The 24,509-nt window shown below is 45.3% G+C and overlaps 1 protein-coding gene across 2 annotated transcripts in view; it reads left to right on the top strand.

Moving 5' to 3' along the window:
- The first annotated feature begins 5,029 nt into the window (after window positions 1-5,029).
- polq.L (polymerase (DNA directed), theta L homeolog) overlaps window positions 5,030-24,509 on the top strand; it is a 36,190-nt gene continuing 16,710 nt past the window's right edge. Inside the window, exons 1-19 of one of the 2 annotated variants that reach the window (XM_041581407.1) lie at window positions 5,030-5,279; window positions 5,552-6,252; window positions 7,086-7,268; window positions 7,368-7,498; window positions 7,688-7,844; window positions 8,171-8,279; window positions 8,600-8,825; window positions 9,355-9,529; window positions 10,023-10,169; window positions 10,493-10,705; window positions 11,932-12,074; window positions 13,950-14,148; window positions 14,267-14,409; window positions 14,502-14,695; window positions 15,156-15,280; window positions 15,624-15,867; window positions 19,782-22,360; window positions 22,561-22,704; window positions 23,552-23,754. In XM_041581407.1, the coding sequence (XP_041437341.1) occupies window positions 5,727-6,252; window positions 7,086-7,268; window positions 7,368-7,498; window positions 7,688-7,844; window positions 8,171-8,279; window positions 8,600-8,825; window positions 9,355-9,529; window positions 10,023-10,169; window positions 10,493-10,705; window positions 11,932-12,074; window positions 13,950-14,148; window positions 14,267-14,409; window positions 14,502-14,695; window positions 15,156-15,280; window positions 15,624-15,867; window positions 19,782-22,360; window positions 22,561-22,704; window positions 23,552-23,754 (5,841 nt within the window). In that variant the 5' untranslated portion in view covers window positions 5,030-5,279; window positions 5,552-5,726. Of the gene's footprint in view, window positions 5,282-5,551; window positions 6,253-7,085; window positions 7,269-7,367; window positions 7,499-7,687; window positions 7,845-8,170; window positions 8,280-8,599; window positions 8,826-9,354; window positions 9,530-10,022; window positions 10,170-10,492; window positions 10,706-11,931; window positions 12,075-13,949; window positions 14,149-14,266; window positions 14,410-14,501; window positions 14,696-15,155; window positions 15,281-15,623; window positions 15,868-19,781; window positions 22,361-22,560; window positions 22,705-23,551; window positions 23,755-24,509 lie in introns of both variants that reach the window. The other variant, XM_018245806.2, reaches the window with a different exon arrangement.

Here is a 24,509-nt window from a genome sequence, read left to right as displayed (position 1 = left end):
GAGATTCACAAGTGGCCACACAAGAGATTCAGAGATTCACGAGGGGCCACACAAGAGATTCAGAGATTCACGAGGGGCCACACAAGAGATTCAGAGATTCACGAGGGGCCACACAAGAGATTCAGAGATTCACGAGGGGCCACACAAGAGATTCAGAGATTCATGAGGGGCCACACAAGAGATTCAGAGATTCACGAGGGGCCACACAAGAGATTCAGAGATTCATGAGGGGCCACACAAGAGATTCAGAGATTCACGAGGGGCCACACAAGAGATTCATGAGGGGCCACACAAGAGATTCATGAGGGGCCACACAAGAGATTCAGAGATTCACGAGGGGCCACACAAGAGATTCATGAGGGGCCACACAAGAGATTCAGAGATTCATGAGGGGCCACACAAGAGATTCAGAGATTCACAAGTGGCCACACAAGAGATTCAGAGATTCACAAGGGGCCACACAAGAGATTCAGAGATTCACGAGGGGCCACACAAGAGATTCAGAGATTCACGAGGGGCCACACAAGAGATTCAGAGATTCACGAGGGGCCACACAAGAGATTCAGAGATTCACGAGGGGCCACACAAGAGATTCAGAGATTCACGAGGGGCCACACAAGAGATTCAGAGATTCACGAGGGGCCACACAAGAGATTCAGAGATTCACAAGGGGCCACACAAGAGATTCAGAGATTCACGAGGGGCCACACAAGAGATTCAGAGATTCATGAGGGGCCACACAAGAGATTCAGAGATTCATGAGGGGCCATACAAGAGATTCAGAGATTCACGAGGGGCCACACAAGAGATTCAGAGATTCATGAGGGGCCACACAAGAGATTCAGAGATTCACGAGGGGCCACACAGGAGATTCAGAGATTCATGAGGGGCCACACAAGAGATTCAGAGATTCACGAGGGGCCACACAAGAGATTCAGAGATTCATGAGGGGCCACACAAGAGATTCAGAGATTCACGAGGGGCCACACAAGAGATTCAGAGATTCACGAGGGGCCACACAAGAGATTCAGAGATTCACGAGGGGCCACACAAGAGATTCAGAGATTCACGAGGGGCCACACAAGAGATTCAGAGATTCAGGAGGGGCCACACAAGAGATTCAGAGATTCACGAGGGGCCACACAAGAGATTCAGAGATTCACGAGGGGCCACACAAGAGATTCAGAGATTCACGAGGGGCCACACAAGAGATTCAGAGATTCACGAGGGGCCACACAAGAGATTCAGAGATTCACGAGGGGCCACACAAGAGATTCAGAGATTCACGAGGGGCCACACAAGAGATTCAGAGATTCACGAGGGGCCACACAACCAATGCTGACGTGTTTCTTCTCTCCTAACGTGGCTGTCACTTCTGTGCCCGGGCTACACCTTTCTGCCTGGAGATCACACTGAAAATGGTGGTGCCAGTGAGAGGGACTGTATGTGGTCTTCTTGCCTGCGCCCCATCTCATTCCCGCGCCCCATCTCCGCTCACACCTTGAAGCAAAGAAAAGAATCTGTTATGAAGGAACAGGCTGAACGTGTAAAACCCACTGTGCAATTGATGTGGAATCTGATTATTGTCCCACTAAGGACTATGGGAGTTGTCCAGACAGGGAGAGTTGTCTCAGAGCAAGCGGTAAGTGCCAGGGTGTTGGATATTGTTTTGGTGCTGGATGATTCCTATTGGCCACATTTTCCCACAGACTGATTAGTTGTTGCCCAATGGCCACCCAGGGTCACCTCACCAGCAAGTGCTCCAGTATTTAATTGGCCAAGTGTATAAATCAGGGCAGCCAATCAGAACTTTCACTTGTATTAGTCTGATCAATATAACCATCCTTAGATCAAAGCCCATTTTGTCCCTGTTATGTTACATAGATCCCAATTAGAGCACAAGCTACTTGCCAAGCGCCACATCTCCTTCATGTTCCGCCCCTCGCCAACATGGGATCAGCCCACTGGATTTCTGTCTCGTGTTCCTGGAATTTTGGAGAAAAACAGAATAGTGAGAGCAGGTCCGGACTGAGAATTAAAATAGGCCCTGGCATTTCAGATACATAGAGGCCCAATCAGCCCCCAGCAGCCCACTAAATACTGACTTTCTATGGGACCTTATAGCAGCCCCTCTGGCATTTGCCACAACCCACAGATTGCCAGTCCGGGCCTGAGTGAGAGCCGCCATTTCAGGGTGCCTTGATCTTCTCTGAAAGGGGAGGGACTTATCAATAAATGGGCGTGGCTTTTGGATATGGGGTGTGGCTATGGTGTAGTCAGAAGACACATTGAGCCCCATGATTTCCAGCCCTGGCAGCTGTAGGTCACTTGTGAATAAAACTATTAGTAAATATGGGGCACAGTTGGAGAGTTTCACAGACCCACACGTTATATCGCTGTGTTGGCAAATTGTATTTCCTGATAACAAAATGTAGTTCATAAGCACAAAACTCATGCTGTAAACAAATATATTTTGTCGTCAAAAGAATTAAAAATAATGAACAGGCAGAGGCCCAAATAGCCCCCCAGCAGCCAAATAAACAGCGTCTGCCTCTGGCGTCTCACAGCAGCCCCCCAATAAACAATGTCTGTCTCTGGCATCACTCAGCAGCCCCCCAATAAACAATGTCTGTCTCTGGCATCACTCAGCAGCCCCCCAATAAACAATGTCAGTCTCTGGCGTCTCACAGCAGCCCCTCTGCCATTTGCCTGAACCCACAGATTGCCAGTCCAGGGCCGTTTGGACCAGTTGAACTTGATGGCAACTGTCAGACAAAACACTTTGCCAATAATGGATTTACATTAGTGAATGGATTTTGTGCATTGAATTGAGATGAGAGGGTTATGGGCAGGGGCTGCTCCCCATCCTTTATAAATGAAATCAATCAGCTCAAATATTTATATTAATTGATAACAGAGTATTCTAGTGGCTAGTCCCAATCTGATTGGCTCCCATATGAACAGCAGGAGGGTCCCCAGACTGGAAGCAGTTGGTGCGTCTGGGATGTGACAGTTTTAGCAGATGGAGAGATATAGGACAGCGTTGCAGTTGGTCAGTCTGTACCTTGTGCCGACTCCTCTCGGCTTCCTGGTTGGGGAACTTTACTGGGAGAAAATGATTATTTCTGGGAAAACAACAGGATCATGTGGTGAAATCACAGCTGATTGATCTCTCAATTGTTTTGTCACATATTAAGATGAAATAAACAAAACACTTTATTTGTTGGTTCTGTAATATTTACTGTTACATAAAATGTCTATTTTTGCTTTTCTTTTTGTGGACTTTGTGGTCTAAAATTTCTGGAATAAAGTCTGTGCGATTAATTGTTAATATCAATGAAGAGAATTTGAAAAGAAAGACAATTTATTAGAATTCAAACTGCCGCTTAGTGGCTGAAACCTGAACTGCCCAGACTTACTGACAGAAATTTAATATAATATAATTTAATATAATATAATTTAATATAATTTAATATAATTGAATTTAATATAATTGAATTTTAATATAATTGAATATAATTTAATTTAATATAATTTAATATAATTTAATATCATTTTAATATGATTTAACATAGTTTAATATATAATAATATAATTTAATATAATTGAATATAATATAATTTAATATAATATAATTTAATATAATATAATTTAATATAATTGAATATAATATAATTTAATATAATTGAATTTAATATAATAATATAATTGAATATAATATAATTTAATATAATTTAATTTTATATAATTTAATATAATTGAATATCATTTTATTTAATATAATTTAACATAATTTAACATAATATAATAATACAATTTAATATAATTTAATATAATATAATATAATATAATATAATCCCAGTCCAGTTGTGATCACCCAGAGGGGCAACAAGGAAACACAGGGCTCAATGTCTCCTCCTAATGGGGGAACAGGGAACTGCAGAGAATTCACAGCTGAACTAAAGGAGCAGAATTCTCTGGGCTTTGGAGGGTCAGACTCGGATTGGTCCATATAAAGTTCAATCTCGGGGTGGGAGGAGCCACAGATGACACTGCCACCCAGTGGGGCAATCGGGAAGAGCAGAAAGTGAACAACTAGCGCAGAGTAAAGGGAAATGTTTGTTATCACTTGTGGGCGACAGAGTAGCGACAGCTCATCCGGTGGCGCAATAGGGAACTGCAGGGACAGAGCAACCCGCTTGGACTAACCCTCCTCCTCCTGCTGCACCAGATATGTGACGTCATTCAGCCGCGCGCAGGTGCCTAATGTCCCGGATGCAGCATCACGTGACCCCCGCAGATCAGCCCCTGCACTTCCGCTGTCAGCCACTAGTCGGCAGTAAGTGATAGAAGTGCAGAAGCGTCACTCTGGCTCGTTGTGTTGTTCCTTGTGTCGCCACTAGGCGGCGGGTGAAACGTTATTTCAGCTGTGAATTCTCTGCAGTTCCCTGTTCCCCCCACTAGGAGGAGACATTGAGCCCCTGAGTTTCCCTATTGCCCCGCTGGATAATCACAAATGGACTGGGATTATTGCCGTCACCTTTGGGCACTTCCGTTTCCAGCCACTAGTCGGCAGTATAAATGATCATAATGACACGTGTTATCCGCAAGCTCCGCCCCTGCAGTTCCCTATTGCGCCACTAGGTCACAGGATGTTTTAATTGCCGCTGTGTCCCACGTGCCATTCACTGTTCCCCCACGAGGTGGCGCTAGAGTAACACGTATTTCCCTATAACTGCATTACTGCTGTCGGTTTTGTGCAGTTCCCTGTTCCCCCACTGGGTGGCAGTATTCGCTGAATTTAGCGCTTGCGGTTGTTGTAGTTAAAGCAGAAGACCGTGATGGGGCTGATTATGATTATGTAGCACTGACGATATATTTGCTATTGGCAGAAATGAACCCAGTGCTACTAATTAACTAATTCTCCGGGGACTTGGATATTAAATGGTTTGTGGCGCCTCACACTATATATGGACCAATCAGAATCCGACCTTGACAACCCGCCCAGCAGCTCCTCCTTTCCTCCCGCTTCTGTCCATAACAAAGATGGCGGCGGAGAGTAATGTGCGGGCGCAGGCGGATGACGCAATGTACTGGCGGCCTCGTTCCTGCAGTCAGAGCCGCTTTCCCACAGCAAACATGGCGACAGGAGCTTCTTCTATCTCTGACCTCAGCGGCTGATGCGGGAAGTTTAAACGTACGGGAGCAGTTAGTGCAGAGCCAGAGACCCCCGAGTCCCCGACCCTTCTGCTCAGGCGGAGCCTCCTGTAGGGACAATCGTGTGAGTTTATTGGGGGAGGGGATTGTTTGTCTCTGAGGCTTGAGATTATTTATTATTTGTTGCTGTTTCCCTGGGGCACTGCTACATTTATAGTTGGGGGGGTTGATATTAAATGTAAATGTGTCACTGCCCCCCCTATAATGTCCCTGGGTCTGTTGTTCCTGGGGGGGGGGTCAGTCAGGTGACAGGAAGTGACAAGTGACAGGAAGTGAAATAATTGTACAATATTTATTCTATAAAGTCACTGATTCCCTTTTGTTTCCCTCACAGAATGGCTCCTCCCCCCACATGATCCACATGGAACATTCCGGCTCCTCCCAGTTCTTCAGTCCCACGAGCGAGAGGAATAAGGGCCCCCGACCCCGGGACTGACATGGAGCCGACCCTCAGTTGCCCCCGGCCAGTGACGGCCCCTGTGGATTATTATTGAGCCCCCGGGGAGACGATGCAGCAGATAAAGAAACAGCCCCCATTGGGGGGACCATCAGGTTCTGGGGCGAGTCTGTCAAACATTCTGTTTGGGGGTCTGACTAATAAAGAAAATGGCAGAAGCAGTAAAGGGGCCCCTACAGTCAGAGGGGTTTTAGGGCCCCACAACAGCCGCAAACGCAACCGCCCAACATCATCTTCCAGTCCGGGCAGTGAAGGTTCCACAAGTCCTTCTTCTCCCAAACGGGGGCCCGGGGGAAGGCAGATCCGTAACAGACCCCGACCTCAAACCTCTCGGACATCACAAAAACGGCAGCGCTCGGAGTCAGGACACAGCACTGAGGCCATACACAATGCCAGCGGGCACAGAGACTTCATCTTATTTAGCCCCGCCCATCAGGCCTCCATATTGGGCAAACAGAAGGGCCAAGAGCCCCAGGTGTCACGGGCCAATCTGTCAGTTTCGGTGCTCACCCCTCCCACTGGGCTGGAACGATCTCTGCTGGACAACAGCCGCTTCAATGACAGTGTCTGCGCCAGCGGTAAGTGGGGCAACTGCCAGCTCTTAGTTTGCCTTTAAAGGGGAACTATTGCAAAAATTTAACGTAAGATTCAGCATACTGAAATAAGAAACTTTCTAAATACAATCAATTAAATATTCTGCATTGTTTCTGAAATAATCAAGTTTATCTTCACTGTCCCTCCCTCAGCATCTGTTTCTCTTCATTCTGTCTTCATGCAGCAGTTGGGTGTCAGATATTCACTGACAGTTACATCCAATATATCTTATAGGGGGGCTCCTTTTGCCTAGCAGATGTATTAGAGGTCACTCATATAACTGATTCCAGTACAAACAAAATGTAACAAAATAACTGCCTTTTGCACAAATCCTGCATGTAGAGAGACATGATGTCTGGTGAGTTTAATAGAGTGACCTCTAATACATCTTCTAGGCAAAAGGAGCCCCCGTATAAGATATATTGGATGTAACTGTCAGTGAATATCTGACACCCAACTGCTGCATGAAGAGAGAATGAAGAGAAACAGATGCTGAGAGAGGAATAGTGAAGATAAACTTGATTATTTCAGGAACAGAATATTTAATTGATTGTATTTAATACGTTTCTTATTTCAGTATGAGGAAGTTTATATTAAATGTTCATTTTCACAATAGTTCCCCTTTAATATAAATCATCATAGAGGGGAACTCGCTTGATTGCACCAACACTTTAACACTTAATATCCATTATTGCTCTGAGACTTCCCCTTGAGTCTGACGGATAAACTGACAGCTGGAAATAACCCCTCCCCCTGCTAACTGGGAATGGGATACTGGGCCCCTTAAAACCCAAATCTGTTCTTGTCTCCCCCACAGGCCTGGGGCCCCACATGGCTCTTCCTGATGCCCTTGCAGACAAACTGATGCTGGCAAGTTGGGGGCTCCCCAAAACCATCTTGGACAAATATGGCAGCCTGGGGGTGACACAGATGTTTGAGTGGCAGGCGGAGTGTCTGATGCTGGGGCAGGTGCTGGAGGGGAGGAACCTGGTGTATTCTGGTGAGTCTTTGGGGTTAATATGTAGTGTTAATATGTAGTTCAGCGGAACATCCCCACACTGGTTAACCCTTTCCTTTCCATTTCTTCCCATAATTCCAGCCCCCACGAGCGCAGGGAAGACGTTGGTTGCGGAGCTGCTGATATTGAAGCGAGTGTTAGAGACTCGGAGGAAAGCTTTGTTCATCCTTCCCTTTGTGTCTGTGGCCAAGGAAAAAACCTTTTATTTACAGGTATTTGGGGGGATTCTCCTGTTCCCCCCCCCACAATCTCAACTTGCCCTGAACTTTATCTCTGCCGCTGTTAAAGGAACATGCCACAATTTCATTCATAGACTCTATTTATAGTCATTTTTATTCCCTTGGGGATCTTTGTTTGTGATTCCCATTTTCAGTTTCCATGCAACGTGCTCTTCCTTCCAGAACCTGTTCCAGGAGGTGGGAGTGAAAGTGGATGGATACATGGGAAGTTCGTCCCCAGCTGGCGGTTTCTCCTCTCTGGATGTGGCAGTTTGCACCATAGAGAAAGCCAACGGCCTGGTCAACCGGCTCATTGAAGAAAATAAAATTGAATTATTAGGTACTTGTGGCCTCAATGCTGATCTTTTTACAGTTTTATTAGTGATGCTGCATAGCAAGGTCCCTTGGGGGTGTGGCCTATACACGTAGCAGTAGAATTGACACCGTGCAAACAGGGAATAGACTTTGGAATAAAAGCATTGAATGGGTCTAGCATGGGGCAACGTACTAGGCAACATACTAGGTTCTTATGGCAGGCCCTGTGGCATTTGCCAAAATCAACAGATTGCCAGTCCAGGCCTGAGTGCAATAACGTTGTTACCATAAAGTGCACCCATGGTGGGTAGTTGTATACGTATTTATGTATTTTATATATTGTGTTGGCAGGGATGATGGTTGTGGACGAGCTGCACATGTTGGGAGATTCTCATCGCGGTTACTTGCTGGAACTGTTACTCACTAAGGTCCGATATGTCACCCAGAAAAGGGCCTGGGGGTAAGTGCAACTGTAATCGTGTGATTGGTTCAGATTGGAAGGTTTCCTCTGCATTTAGCCTGTGTTCAGCCTGTGCCACTGATCTGATTGGTTCAAGGAAAAAACAGCAGCACACCGGATCCAATTGAAGTAATGTGCAAAAATTCAAACTTTTATTAAGCCCATATGCAAAGGCAATGTTTCGAGCCCAACCGGCCCTTTATCAAGCCCATGTGTTACATCATAAAACCACCTTTTATAATAAAATTAGGGGGTGTGGCTATACATCCCACCTCCTAATTAGTGACATCATACTGGACTTCTTGTTATTTTCCCATCAGCAGGAAGCCTGGCGCAGAGGTGGGAGGGTTGGGGAATGATGTGCAGATTGTGGGCATGAGTGCCACCCTTCCCAACCTCAGTCTACTGGCCACGTGGCTCGATGCCGAGCTCTATCATACAGACTTCCGCCCGGTGCCCCTCCTGGAGAGGGTGAAGATTGGCAAAACTGTGTATGACTGCAACATGGTCGCTGTGCGAGAGTTTGAGCCATTGTTACACGTGAAGGTAAGGACACGACTGCTTGTGGTGCCAGGGGCCGAGGCACAGGATTTACTAACCACAATGTGTCTGTCTGTCTGGCCTGTGTTTCATTGTGTCCAGTCCATTGGCTAAACTCTCTACTACTCATCACTATGGGCCATGGCACAGCTTCAAGAACAACTCTGATTGACAACGGGCTTGGGAGGTGGAGCAAAGTACCAGAGACGCCACAGGGGGTGGGGCTGATAAACTGCTTAACTGGCACCTTCTCTTCCCGACACACCGTTCTGTAGTGTTTATTGTAAGAGGGGAAGGTCATAAGGTTAAACACAAGAAATAGTTAAGTGTAAATTGTCTCCTGCCACTTTAAGTCAACGGGGAGCTTCAGTGAGACCCCAGGCTATTTGCCCTTTAATCCCCCTTGCCATGTAGTGGTGGTACAGAGATACAAAGCAACAAAGCAGTGTGTGTGTGTGGTGCTGCCATGTTGTTTGGCATTGTGTTTCATTCAGTGGCAAAAATGAACTGGGATTTCTCTTCCCCCCCCCCCCAGGGAGACGATGATCACATAGTGAGTCTGTGCTACGAGACTGTTCATGGGGGCCATTCTATCTTAATCTTCTGTCCCTCCAAAAACTGGTGCGAGAAGCTGGCGGACACCATTGCCCGGGAGTTCTACAACCTGTTCCGCAGAGCTGAGCAGCAACAGCAACAACAGCAGGGGGCAGGTGAGAGCTGTCACTTACTGAGCTTAGGGAGCCACTCACAATATACAGTACACATAGAATAGAAATGTCACAATATAAGGCTGATTAGTAATTAATACACATAATTACTACATGGCAGCACAGAAACCAGTGCAATTAGCATCAGAATTGAATAATCAGCAAACCTGTAGCATCAGCTTATATTACAGCCAGGGAAGCTCATTTTCTGCTGGATAATTAGTGACGAGCCCTAAGCTTAGCTTCTCAACAGCCAATCAGAGCCCACTGAGCATGTGAGTGTCACAGACACTTTCCAAGATGGTGACCCCGTGTGACAAGTTTGAAGTCCTGGATCATTGCTGCTATTGACAAGCTCAAACTTTAGCCTCGTGCAATAAGTTCACTATAGAAAATAGGACATTTTTAGGGTTTAGTTATCCTTTAAACAGATCAGTGACTGAAGAAAAGTGTTTATTTCAAGCTAAATTTCCCCTTTAACCCCACTCCTCTGCAGCGGGTGGGAGCGACTCCTCTGTATCTCCGGTGGTGTTGGACAGAGATGGGATTCGGGATGTGATGGACCAGTTAAAACGATCTCCGGCCGGGCTGGATACTGTTCTGGGTCGCACGGTTCCGTGGGGAGTGGCTTTTCATCACGCTGGTACTGAATTCTGTCTCTTTTCTTCTCTTTATTCCAATGAGAAATACAGGGAGGAGGGCGGCCATACTGATAAACTGGACTCGCCTTTACTATAGGCTGTGACCTGTTACTGGTACTTCTCACTTTTATTATCCCACCAGTCACATTTCATTGGCTCACATTGCGATTGTGATTGGTGAAATATTTTTTTAAATTCCACTGACCAATAGGGAGTGCAGGCATCTATAATATGTGGGGCTATATCTATGAGTGTTAGTGCAACTCCCATGATCCCCCAGTGTTGGAGTCACATCAGAATAACAATCGTCCCAATCTCTCCAAAGGGCTGACGTTTGATGAGCGGGATATCATTGAAGGAGCTTTTCGCCAGGGATTTGTCCGTGTCTTGGCCGCCACTTCCACCCTCTCCTCTGGCGTTAATCTTCCCGCTCGGAGGGTCATCATCAGAAGCCCTCTATTCAATGGCCGACTGCTGGACATACTGACCTACAAGCAGATGGCTGGGAGGGCCGGAAGGAAGGGTGTGGACACAGAAGGTGGGTGTATCCAGTATTCATTTCTTATGTTCCTGCTGAATTGTGCTTAGTACAGGGAATACCTATGCTGCCATAGTTTTATGGGATCTCTCTGTACAGACTATGAGCAAACTTAGGGACTGTTCCTGCTGAATTGTGCTTAGTACAGGGAATACCTATGTACCATAGTTTTATGGGATCTCTCTGTACAGACTATGAGCAAACTTAGGGGACTGTTCCTGCTGAATTGTGCTTCGTACAGGGAATACCTATGTACCATAGTTTTATGGGATCTCTCTGTACAGACTATGAGCAAACTTAGGGACTGTTCCTGCTGAATTGTGCTTAGTACAGGGAATACCTATGCTGCCATAGTTTTATGGGATCTCTCTGTACAGACTATGAGCAAACTTAGGGGACTGTTCCTGCTGAATTGTGCTTCGTACAGGGAATACCTATGCTGTCTTAGTTTTATGGGATCTCTCTGTTCAGACTATGAGCAAACTTAGGGACTGTTCCTGCTGAATTGTGCTTAGTACAGGGAATACCTATGCTGCCATAGTTTTATGGGATCTCTCTGTACAGACTATGAGCAAACTTAGGGACTGTTCCTGCTGAATTGTGCTTAGTACAGGGAATACCCAACACCCCCCCCCCCCCAAATATTTAATTGCTCTTATTAAAGCTAATTATACTATGGTCAGACTTGTCTGAGCATTAAAGGGGAAGTGTGAGAAGTAGAAAACCAGATGTTTAATACAAGAATATATAATAAATGGCAGTGATTAAAGAGAAACCTGGGACTATTACTGAACAGATTGAGCCAGTACTACGATGGGGCATTATCACCTAAGTGCTGCTCTCTGTTATCAGAAAGTATTGTGCCAAATTTGTTTCCATCCCACTAATAAACCCCCAGGGCATTGGGTGACAAGTGATTCCACCTCAATGAGTCACTTGTGATGTCAGAGGGGCTTGGTTTCTGGCACACCCTCCAGTTTCACTAATTTAGTCAATTTAGTGGGTGGTTTATTCCATCAGAAGCGCTGATTAGATCGGCAGTACTTATGGGGCTCATTCACAAGCCCTGCCACAAAGCCACCAATCAGAATTCCGATTTCATCGGCATCATGACAGCGACTGATATCAGTTACTTCTCCCGAGAGAAATTGCCACCCAGAATCCCTTGCGTTTTGTGCACCGCAGCCAGAACCACGCGGGTTGTTTGATTTTTCTGCTGTTTCCAGGGGAGAGTATTCTCGTGTGCAAAAACCCAGAGAGGACAAAGGGCATCGACCTACTCCAGGGGTCACTGAAACCCGTCCAGAGCTGCCTGCTGAAAAAGGAGGGGGTCGGAGTGACTGGCAGCATGATCCGAGCGATACTGGAGGTCAGCCATTTTATGTTCTTTATGAAGCACCGGCATAGGCCCCATGGCTGTGTCTGTCCAGAACTCACTATAAATACATTCAGCCTGTCCGGATGCTCAGAGGGGGTGGGGATTTATAGCTGAGCTAAAGGGGAAGTTGACCTTCAAATGCTATGACCCTTAGATATACAGTGGTGTGAAAAACTATTTGCCCCCTTCCTGATTTCTTATTCTTTTGCATGTTTGTCACACAAAATGTTTCTGATCATCAAACACATTTAACTATTAGTCAAAGATAACACAAGTAAACACAAAATGCAGTTTTTAAATGAGGGTTTTTATTATTTAGGGAGAAAAGAAATCCAAACCTGTGTGAAAAAGTAATTGCCCCCTGAACCTAATAACTGGTTGGGCCCCCCTTAGCAGCAATAACTGCAATCAAGCATTTGCGATAACTTGCAACGAGTCTTTTACAGCGCTCTGGAGGAATTTTGGCCCACTCATCTTTGCAGAATTGTTGTAATTCAGCTTTATTTGAGGGTTTTCTAGCATGAACTGCCTTTTTAAGGTCATGCCACAACATCTCAATAGGATTCAGGTCAGGACTTTGACTAGGTCACTCCAAAGTCTTCATTTTGTTTTTCTTCAGCCATTCAGAGGTGGATTTGCTGGTGTGTTTTGGGTCATTGTCCTGCTGCGGCACCAAGATCGCTTCAGCTTGAGTTGACGAACAGATGGCCGGACATTCTCCTTCAGGATTTTTTGGTAGACAGTAGAATTCATGGTTCCATCTATCACAGCAAGTCTTCCAGGTCCTGAAGCAGCAAAACAAGCCCAGACCATCACACTACCACCACCATATTTTACTGTTGGTATGATGTTCTTTTTCTGAAATGCTGTGTTACTTTTACGCCAGATGTAACGGGACGCGCACCTTCCAAAAAGTTCAACTTTTGTCTCGTCGGTCCACAAGGTATTTTCCCAAAAGTCTTGGCAATCATTGAGATGTTTTTTAGCAAAATTGAGACGAGCCTTAATGTTCTTTTTGCTTAAAAGTGGTTTGCGCCTTGGAAATGTGCCATGCAGGCCGTTTTTGCCCAGTCTCTTTCTTATGGTGGAGTCGTGAACACTGACCTTAATTGAGGCAAGTGAGGCCTGCAGTTCTTTAGATGTTGTCCTGGGGTCTTTTGTGGCCTCTCGGATGAGTTGTCTCTGCGCTCTTGGGGTCATTTTGGTCGGCCGGCCATTCCTGGGAAGGTTCACCACTGTTCCATGTTTTTTGCCATTTGTGGATAATGGCTCTCACTGTGGTTCGCTGGATCCCAAAGCTTTAGAAATGGCTTTATAACCTTTGAAATTGAACTCAGGTGTGATAAACCACAGTTAAGTTATTTTTTAACAAGGGGGGCAATCACTTTTTCACACAGGCCCATGTAGATTTGGAGGTTTTTTTCTCCCTTAATAACGTAAACCTTCATTTAAAAACTGCATTTTGTGTTCAATTATGTTATCTTTGACTAATACTTAACGGTTTTTGATGAGCAGAAACATTTAAGTGTGACAAACATGCAAAAGAATAAGAAATCAGGAAGGGGGCAAATAGTTTTTCACACCACTGTAGAACATAATGTAATGAAACAATATGCAGATGGTCTTTGTTTTTCAGTCACCCCTGTTAGTTATCTGAATCTCCCCCATTGTGTCACCAATCTGTTCAGCAGTTACTATAGAGAGGTAGCTGCTTATTGGCTGAGACAGACTTGCACAACCCAGTAACATATTTATAAATGTCTGTCCAATGAGAGTCTGAGGATTTAAAGGTACAGGCACCCCTCAATGCCGTAAGGTAGTGGGACAGACCCAGCTCAGTGTCCAACATCACTTTCTCGGCCACAGATCATAGTTGGCGGAGTGGCAGACACCCCGGAAGATGTTAAGATCTACGCCTCTTGCACCCTCCTGGCGGCCAGCATGAAGCAGGGAGAGGGGGCCCAGGAGGCAGAGCATGGAGGGGGCGCTATTGAGGCCTGTGTGGAGTGGCTGCTGAGGAATGAATTTATACAGATCTTGGAGGAAGACCGGGACGGGGCAAAAGGTAAAGTTGACCAGTGATAAAGGGGCAGCAGACGCTCCTCTCTGAATTTGGACGGGCGGGGGGTTAAACTGTTTGGCTGTATGGCAGCTCCTTTATGTCTATTCTGTGTCTGTTCCAGCTGAGGTTTATCGTCCAACCAAACTTGGGGCCGCAACGCTCTCCTCCTCTCTCTCTCCCTCTGAGGCGCTGGGGATATTCGCTGATCTGCAGAGGGCAATGAAGGGGTTTGTTCTGGAAAATGACCTGCACATCCTTTATCTGGTAGGATCCAATGCTTGTGCCCCTTCATATTCATTCTACCAGTAGCCTCACTTCTCTCCCAGTGCATTCTGATTGGCTGAGCTCTTGTCTAGGTCACCCCTGTATATGAGGAATGGACCACAATAGACTGGTACCAGTTCTTCTGTCTCTGGGAAAAGCTGCCCATCTCCATGAAGCGAGTGGCAGAGCTGGTGGGCATAGAGGAAGGTTTCCTGGCACGCTCGGTAAATGGCAAAATAGTGGCCAAGAACGACCGGCAGCACCGGCAGATTGCCATCCACAGAAGGTAAATTGTGCTGTTAGGGGTAGTGGATATAAAGCTGCAGCCCTGCACAGGTGGTTCCACTATTTTTTCAGCATCTCATGTGACCGAGTTTAGCTGGGAGTAGCAGTTCAGCAACTTCCGGAATCATTGGTTGTCCCTAAAGGTTTAACCCTGAAATGATCAGATTGGCCTGTAGGGGAGTGGCCTGTCCCTCATTGGCTCAGGGTGCTGTAGTATCCGCCCATCCTAGCACCCATGGCTGTACCCATTAAATTTGCATTTTGTTTCACAATTTCAAGGTTAAACTTTATATATGAACCTTTCTGTGGCTGGGGATTAACTGATATCTTTGTCTGCAGCCAATCAGAGTTTGTCTTTATTCCACCTGCTATTGGCTGTACATTAAAAATCAAGAGTTTCTCAATCCAGAGATGTTCCTATTGGCAGGGCTAAAATATTATTTTTATTCCTCCTCTCACAGGTTTTTCACCAGTCTTGTCCTCCTGGATTTAATCAGTGAGGTTTCTTTGAATGAGCTCACAAAGAAATATGGCTGCAGCCGCGGGCAGCTCCAGTCCCTCCAGCAGTCATCAGCCACCTATGCGGGTAAGTCCCTCCTGCTCATGTAACACTGGAGATCAACGGGTAAGGGTGACTGTAAGCTCCTCAGCCAGGAAAAACAAGTAGGATTAGTGTTACAGGGGGAGGTTATGAGTCAGGGAACGGTGTATAAAGTAAATAATTGGTGCAACAATGGCTGAAACGAGGCGACCAATGAGATTTCTGCTTCTGCGCAGTAACAGGACAGGACGGAGGATCTTGGAATTGGGTTCAATCTCGGATTGTGGGGGGACTGAGCAGTCAGTAAGAGAGAGATGGGGGCACAGAGTGATTATACGTATCCATAGGAACAGGCAGAGGGTCACTGACCACCTCACGTGTCTTTCAGGTATGGTGACGGTGTTTAGCAACCGCCTGGGCTGGCACAACATGGAGCTGCTGCTGTCCCAGTTCCAGAGCCGCCTGACCTTCGGGATTCAGAGGGAACTCTGTGATCTGGTCCGTGTGGACTTGCTGAACGCCCAGAGGGCCAGGGCCCTGTACAACTCCGGCTTCGTCACTGTCGCTGAGTTGGCGCGGGGAAATGTCATCGAGGTGGAGACTGCCCTAAAGAACGCGGTGCCCTTTAAGAGGTGAGTGACCTTATCCGCAGCTTTCTCTGGAAATATCACGCGTTTCTCTTCAGTGTTTTGTGACAACTACAACTACTCCCAAATGAACTGATTATCAGCAGAACAGTTTAACTCCGTGCTGGCCGTCGTGATAATGAAAAGAAAGATCATTTCTAGCAATGTCCAAGCCGGGATGTTGTTTCGTTATTGGCACCTTCTGATTCGCCACATGCAGGATTCGCCCGGATCCATTTAGCAGGTTAATGTTCTCATCTCGTCTCCCACATGCAATAAAATGGCCCTGGAACCAAGATTTTCTACCCAACGATTCTATAAGTTTTACCTTAAAAGGAAATTGTACCCCTGAAAACTGGCTGTAAAGCAACCCCAGAAAGTCACTGTGTAGCTCTCCACTATCCCAAGGCTCTGTACCTGCTACTGAATGTTAATTGCACTGAGTTGATTAATTACCCGGGATATAAAGGAGTCAGTCATTAAAGTGATACTGACACTGATATAGAGAGGTCATTATATAAAGGGCCATAATCATCAGGAACAATTTGATTTACAGCTGAAGTCATTGAGTAACACAGAGGTAATCAGATTAGAGTTAAAATATATTGATTTACATTCATTTTAGGAAAGTTATTGCCAAAGGGGAATACATTTCATGTAAGTCATGAGCACCCCCCCCCCCCCCCCGGCCATAGGATTCAAACTGCCTGTCTCTATATAGGATACCTGGAAGGAAGTAGGTGGGTCTCTATACAGGATACCTGGAAGGAAGTAGGTGGGTCTCTATACAGGATACCTGGAAGGAAGTAGGTGGGTCTCTATACAGGATACCTGGAAGGAAGTAGGTGGGTCTCTATATAGGATACCTGGAAGGAAGTAGGTGGGTCTCTATATAGGATACCTGGAAGGAAGTAGATTGGTCTCCATACAGGATACCTGGAAGGAAACGGATTTATAGATGACTGTAATTGCTATTGAAAGCGGCATCAGTCTGTCCATTTCTGTACTTCAACTTCTGACTGTTGAAACAATGTAGCCACACTGAGCCTTACCTGCTTCTTCACTAGTCTATTAATCAGCTGGCTTTGCTGCATTGTTTCAGACAGAGTTCAGAGAACAAAGTGGACGGATAGTTTTCGATAGTTATAATAATAATAAACCATTGGAAATATGTCATTTGATAAGAATGTTGATTTCCAGATTGTTATTGTGGGGTCTATATCCCTACCCTGGGGGCCACAAAAGTTCTTTTATACAAGCCCAGTGATGTGAGAGAACCCCCAGCATTTCCCAGCATGCTCTCTGTCACCGGCAGTGCCTAATAATAAATACTTTCCTAGAATCACACACTGCTGATCTGATAGTCGTGGGCAGGTATTTGAAAGGCGGCCAGTTTTTTTTTTTATTCCTATATTTTATTGATGATCATATAAAGACGTTGATAGGAAAAATCAATCCCAGGCTGAATCAGAGCATTTCCTTAATTAATGCAGTTCAAGGGGCTGTATATTAATCCTTCAGCAAAAAATATGTGAGGCCTTCCATTTAATTTCCCTTAGACAGTACAGTGTGAGGGTATAGCTCATTGTGTGCCCAGAACATTCCTTCTCTGTATATTTGTATTTATACATATGGGAGGAGGAGGTGCCATATTGATTCCCTTAGACAGTACAGTATGAGGGTATAGCTTATTGTGTGCCCAGAACATTCCTTCTCTGTGTATTTGTATTTATACATATGGGAGGAGGAGGTGCCATATTGATTCCCTTAGACAGTACAGTATGAGGGTATAGCTTATTGTGTGCCCAGAACATTCCTTCTCTGTATATTTGTATTTATACATATGGGAGGAGGAGGTGCCATATTGATTCCCTTAGACAGTACAGTATGAGGGTATAGCTCATTGTGTGCCCAGAACATTCCTTCTCTGTATATTTGTATTTATACATATGGGAGGAGGAGGTGCCATATTGATTCCCTTAGACAGTACAGTATGAGGGTATAGCTTATTGTGTGCCCAGAACATTCCTTCTCTGTGTATTTGTATTTATACATATGGGAGGAGGAGGTGCCATATTGATTCCCTTAGACAGTACAGTATGAGGGTATAGCTTATTGTGTGCCCAGAACATTCCTTCTCTGTATATTTGTATTTATACATATGGGAGGAGGAGGTGCCATATTGATTCCCTTAGACAGTACAGTATGAGGATATAGCTTATTGTGTGCCCAGAACATTCCTTCTCTGTATATTTGTATTTATACATATGGGAGGAGGGAGGTGCCATATTGATTCCCTTAGACAGTACAGTATGAGGGTATAGCTTATTGTGTGCCCAGAACATTCCTTCTCTGTATATTTGTATTTATACATATGGGAGGAGGAGGTGCCATATTGATTCCCTTAGACAGTACAGTATGAGGATATAGCTTATTGTGTGCCCAGAACATTCCTTCTCTGTATATTTGTATTTATACATATGGGAGGAGGAGGTGCCATATTGATTCCCTTAGACAGTACAGTATGAGGGTATAGCTTATTGTGTGCCCAGAACATTCCTTCTCTGTATATTTGTATTTATACATATGGGAGGAGGAGGTGCCATATTGATTCCCGTAGACAGTACAGTATGAGGTATAGCTTATTGTGTGCCCAGAACATTCCTTCTCTGTATATTTGTATTTATACATATGGGAGGAGGAGGTGCCATATTGATTCCCTTAGACAGTACAGTATGAGGATATAGCTTATTGTGTGCCCAGAACATTCCTTCTCTGTATATTTGTATTTATACATATGGGAGGAGGGAGGTGCCATATTGATTCCCTTAGACAGTACAGTATGAGGGTATAGCTTATTGTGTGCCCAGAACATTCCTTCTCTGTATATTTGTATTTATACATATGGGAGGAGGAGGTGCCATATTGATTCCCTTAGACAGTACAGTATGAGGATATAGCTTATTGTGTGCCCAGAACATTCCTTCTCTGTATATTTGTATTTATACATATGGGAGGAGGAGGTGCCATATTGATTCCCTTAGACAGTACAGTATGAGGGTATAGCTTATTGTGTGCCCAGAACATTCCTTCTCTGTATATTTGTATTTATACATATGGGAGGAGGAGGTGCCATATTGATTCCCGTAGACAGTACAGTATGAGGGTATAGCTTATTGTGTGCCCAGAACATTCCTTCTCTGTATATTTGTATTTATACATATGGGAGGAGGAGGTGCCATATTGATTCCCTTAGACAGTACAGTATGAGGATATAGCTTATTGTGTGCCCAGAACATTCCTTCTCTGTATATTTGTATTTATACATATGGGAGGAGGAGGTGCCATATTGATTCCCTTAGACAGTACAGTATGAGGGTATAGCTTATTGTGTGCCCAGAACATTCCTTCTCTGTATATTTGTATTTATACATATGGGAGGAGGAGGTGCCATATTGATTCCCTTAGACAGTACAGTATGAGGGTATAGCTTATTGTGTGCCCAGAACATTTCTGACTGTGCTATATGGCATCTTGGACTGTCTTCAAAGAGCGCTATTTCAACACTTGTACAATGTGTTCTACAAGCTACAGATAGAATGCCATTTTAATGGGTAACTTCTCCCAAAAATGTATTCCTCATTCCTATTGGGTTTATTTACAATGTAGCAGAAGTCAGGGCTGACTTGCAACAGGAGCCAAAAGCAGCAGTGCAGGGAACACGAACATTCAGGCAGACACTGCTGTCAGTAGTAATGACATTTACAAATGAATTTAAAAGCCAATGGGAATGAGGAATGAATGGATATCGGAAAGATGCTTAGCAAAAACATTTTATGGGTAAAGTTTCCCTTTAAACATTCCATGCTTGACTGATTCCCCATAAAGCAGAATTCTCCTAGTCTTGTGTTTCATTGCAGTGTTCGCAGAGCGGTGGATGAGGAAGAAGAGGCAGCTGAGGAGCGTAGGGCAGCCCGGTGCATTTGGATACCCGGCCGGAAAGGACTGACCGAAAGAGAAGCTGCGCAACTCATTGTGCACGAGGCCAGGAGACTCCTAAAGCACGACTTGGCCATGATTGGAATCCAGTGGAATCCGGAGTCAAGCTTGGAATCTTCCTCAGACTCTGGCAGAGGCTCTGCTAATGATTCTGGGGTAGCACAAAATGCTGTGATTTCACCAGGAAAGAATGCACGGATGAACCCTGAACCTCAGGGGCAGCAGAACAAGACAAATGAGCCGTATTTACTTAACTCGGAGAGAAGAGAAGAGTCCGTAAAATCTGACTGCGTAGGAGACCGGCCTCAGAGTAAGACTTCTACAGAGGCCACACTTACAGACACTGTGGAACTTCTTCCCCAACCTACTGTTGCCCCAAAGGAATCTCCAGACAATATAATGAAGTCCCACGGAGATACCGTTGCAAAGCCAGAAGCTGTGGCCTCTAATCCCAACGCAGTTCACCCTGGGAATGAAAGATCAACATGTTTGGCCTCCTCACGTGTAATGAACATTAAGATGAATCCCCCCGAGCAACAAAACTCAGTGGAGGTCCCATGTAGAGTAGACTCCAATATCGACAATAACAATGAAGTGGAAGAGTTTCCGTCCATAATAATGGCCAACGATGAGCAGCCATTAGTAAATAGAGATTCCACACAAAAGGGAGATTCCATCTCCTCAGGGGAAAGACTTGAGCAGGATCAGCCTTCAAATTGCTCCGTGAATAAAATAGACACAATAAAAAGTGTCTCCTTGGGGAATTCAAACTGGAAGAAAGATGGAAAGTCTTCTGCAAAGTCCCTCATGTTACAAAGTGAGGCTGCTGTGGGGGATCCAGTGCCTTTAGAGGCAACAAATCTACAAATCCATGTTCCCAGCATTCCGGATGCCACAGGCTTTCCAGATCTGTCCGTGGCATCGAAGACGTTTGAAGACAGTTTGCAGCTTGATACCCAGACTGAGGAGTTAATAGAACAGCAGGTGGTGGCTCAAACCATTAGGCTACAGGGAAACAGGAATGTGGGACTGGAGACAAAGATGGAAGGGAACGCAAAGATGGAGATCTCTGAGAGAGAGAATATGGCTGACGCTCTTCTGCTTATAAATACTTCACATATTAAGGTTGTGCCAACTGAACCAACTAGAGAAATTCAGTTAAATGAGGTCCAAATTGGAAGCCCTACAGAAAACTTCCTTAGTCAACAATGTGTGCTGTTTGGCAGCCCAGAACTGTCGCCCTTAGTTATTCCTCCAGAACACAGAGAGACTTCCCTCACTGATACTCAACTGCAAAGCTTCTTCCAAGCTTTTCCTTCACAGGCTGCTAAAGAACAGAGGCAGGTATCCCTACAAAGCAAGGATGCCCCATTGCCTGTCACTGATCAGATGGGTGAAACAAGTCTCAACATGAGTGACAGTTTCCTATTTGATAGCTTTAATGATGATCTGGTGGTGGATCCTAAACAAGAAGAACCCAAGAAGCCCACAGAACAAATGACCAGCCTAGAGACATTATTAGAACACAATACTAGAGCGGACCCGGAACAGAATCAGGCCCTTTGTGGGAATGTGTCCATAATGTTCTCCCAGCTGGATTCATTCCAGATTGTGGAAGTTCTAGATAATGCAGAACATTCTTCCTCACAATACAGAAACACTGCACAAACAAATCCCCCAAATCAAACTGACAGAGGGAACCAGGAGGATCCAGAAAAGAATCCAGAAAAGGCAGAAGAGAGAATAAGTCTGTTGGAATGGTCTGATACATCCTTTAACTTGAGTCAGGGCCTGCAGGATGTTCTAGATCAGTGGCCAAGTCCATCAGGCAACGTCAGCAGGAAAACCTCCTCTGTGAAAGTTATGCCTGTTGCTGACAGCAGGGAATCCTTGCCGCACCATAGCGAGTCTGAGCCAATTTGTTCTAAACACGCCCCGGACCATGATCTGGAATTTCTAGAAAACAACCAGTCTCTTCTAGACAGTCTGAATTCTTCCCCTGTTGCTTTGCCTGGAAACAAGAGAGATTCTGATTCCCGACCAGGCAGCAGGAACGACCTTGTGCCTCCGACTCCACCTGCAGAGAGTCAGACAGGGAGGCTGATGGGAATGTCCTCTATAAAGTCTGCTGCTAAGAAGCCAAGAGTGGAGTCTTTGAGAAGCGCAGCTTGGATGGAGATTGAAATGGCTGATGACTTGTTGGATGCCCAAGCTGAAGGATCTGACTTTGGTCCAAGGGTCTTTCCTGGGTCTGAATGTTCTAGAGACACGTCTGTGATAGACAAAGGCTTCACCTTGCAGCTCTCTCAGGACTCTGCCGCAGTATTCCCTTCCAGCTCTGGGGGGTTCAGCATCATTGATGTGGCCAGTGATCAAACTCTCTTTCAAACCTTCTTAAAGGAATGGAAAAGCCAGAGCAGGTTCTCCATGTCCTTGGCCTGTGAGCGGAGGAAGCAGCCGCCATCATCCAACGTGTGTATTGGAGGGCGCTTTAAGCAAGGTATCGGCTCTTTCTAGATGTTCAATCCGATTCCAGATTATATTCTTATTGATCTACTTATTTGTGTTTATTTAATGCCTGGGTAGTCCAGTGGCCCCTATTCTGTGGGTTTATTGCCCTCTGATCATTTTGTTGATTGACTCCTGACTGGTGGCACAAATAAGGCACTGGTACCATAACCTCTCCCTTCTTTTCTGCAGTGAGATCCCCACAGCGCCCCAAGGTTGTGGACGATGGGCTGCCTATTAAGGGACTGGACGATATTTTGCTGGTGGGTCTGGCAGTGTGCTGGGGGGGGAAGGATGCCTATTACATCTCCCTGCAGAAGGAACAGGATCAGACGGGTAAGTGGGAGGCACAGTGCTATTTATTTGCTTTAAAGAAATGTAAGGAGATAAATATACTGTAACAGTTGGGTTAATGTCTCTTAACAGCTAGGGATGCACCGAATCCACTATTTTGGATTCGGCCGAACCCCCGAATCCTTCACTAAAGAGTCGGCTGAATACCGAACCAAATCCAAATCCCAATTTGCACATGCAAATTAGGGGTGGGAAGGGGAAAACGTTTTTTACTTCACACGATTTCACTCCCGTCCCTAATTTGCATATGCAAATTCCGATTCGGTTCGGCCAGGCAGAAGGATTGGGCCGAATCCTGGATTTGGTGCAACCCTACTAACAGCAGATTCTGCCTTAAATGTAACTGCCATTGTCCCTCTCTCCTGTTTATACCATCTTATCTACTTGCCAGTTTGATAATTGCTTTACCTGAAACTGGAGAATGACAACACATGGCTGAAAACAGGGTCTGGACAGTGATGCTTTGCCCAATGCCTCGGGTATAAGCCTTACGCTTGGTGTAATTCTCCAACCCTCCGTTGCTCCATGGACTACTTGCTCTGGCCCTGACAATGTGCTAATGCTCTGGCTGAGTTCATCTCTCTCTGTGAAGATTTTAAAGCTCCCAGTGACTATTGTTTGGTCTAACAAACCTTCTGTGGATGGATATGATTGGATGTGGGATGGTTTAGCATTGGGAATGTTCTATACTGTACTGGACCTACACACAGAAAACCAATCGTGCTCTTACGAAAGCACCACAAAGTGTAATTGTGTAATGCCAGTGCACTGTATTGTATAAAAGCAGACGTTTGATTGGCTGTCATGTGTAAACTCTCCCCTATTTCAGATATTTGCTCCAGCCTGGCCCCTCCCCCTCTGGACCAGACCCTGTCAGTGAAGGACCGACTGTGGCATCTCCAGTCCACCCTGCAGAAGACGGGCCCATGGGGCAGCCGTCCCACCATCATCCTGTACAACTTCATAGAGCAGTACAAGGCCTTGCTCCTGGCATGCCGAATCTCAGTCACCGGTCACTTCGCAGATCCTAAGGTTCAAAATGTTGCTTTCAAATTCCATCACTTTGCCAAGTTATTATTTCTGTTAAGAGGTTTCATGTCCTTGGGTAACATGGGGGTCCCCAACGCACTAGTTGTATGCAGAGGAGGAATAAAGGGAACAAAGGCAAACGGTCTTTGTTTAAATCTGGGGACCCCAGGGGCCACATTGGGCGGCATTTAGTCCTGCTCTCTATAAATATCTTCCTGATCTTCATTAAATAACTTTCCATTTCTTGTTAATTACAAGAATATAATTGCCGTTTTTACACATATATGTACGTCGGCGAGGAATTTAGCACCTAGTATAATGAAATGGTTATTTTTATATTTGTAATTTCACCAAGAATTCACATGCGGCAGTGTTCAACTTTAATCCCTGAATCTCACCAGTGGGGGCAGCACAGGCTACTTTTATAGTGAAGGGAAAACCAGTATATTGCATCTACTTGTACCCACTTTCTATATAAATATCTCTATACTGTTTGTGTGACAGTTTGACTTGAAACTGCTGTGCAATCCCCCTGTGAGTTGAAGTGACATTCCATAATAAGAAGGAATCATCTGTACTAGGAAAGTGGATGGGGATTCATTCTGTCTTGACGCCTCTCCAGGGATTTTGCCCCAGATATTGTGACTATAGTAATTTATTGCTGTTTCTCCCTGGGTACTTGCTGTGGCCCCCACTGCTGATCATGCAAAGGAATGGAACATCCAACCATTTCCCAGTGAACCTGTAGAGCTTTCTAC

Source organism: Xenopus laevis, chromosome 2L, assembly GCF_017654675.1.
Source record: "Xenopus laevis strain J_2021 chromosome 2L, Xenopus_laevis_v10.1, whole genome shotgun sequence".
Classification (NCBI taxonomy): domain Eukaryota; kingdom Metazoa; phylum Chordata; class Amphibia; order Anura; family Pipidae; genus Xenopus; species Xenopus laevis.
The sequence above is the reverse complement of the archived record's forward strand: the minus strand, read 5'-3'. Positions and strand labels throughout refer to the sequence as shown.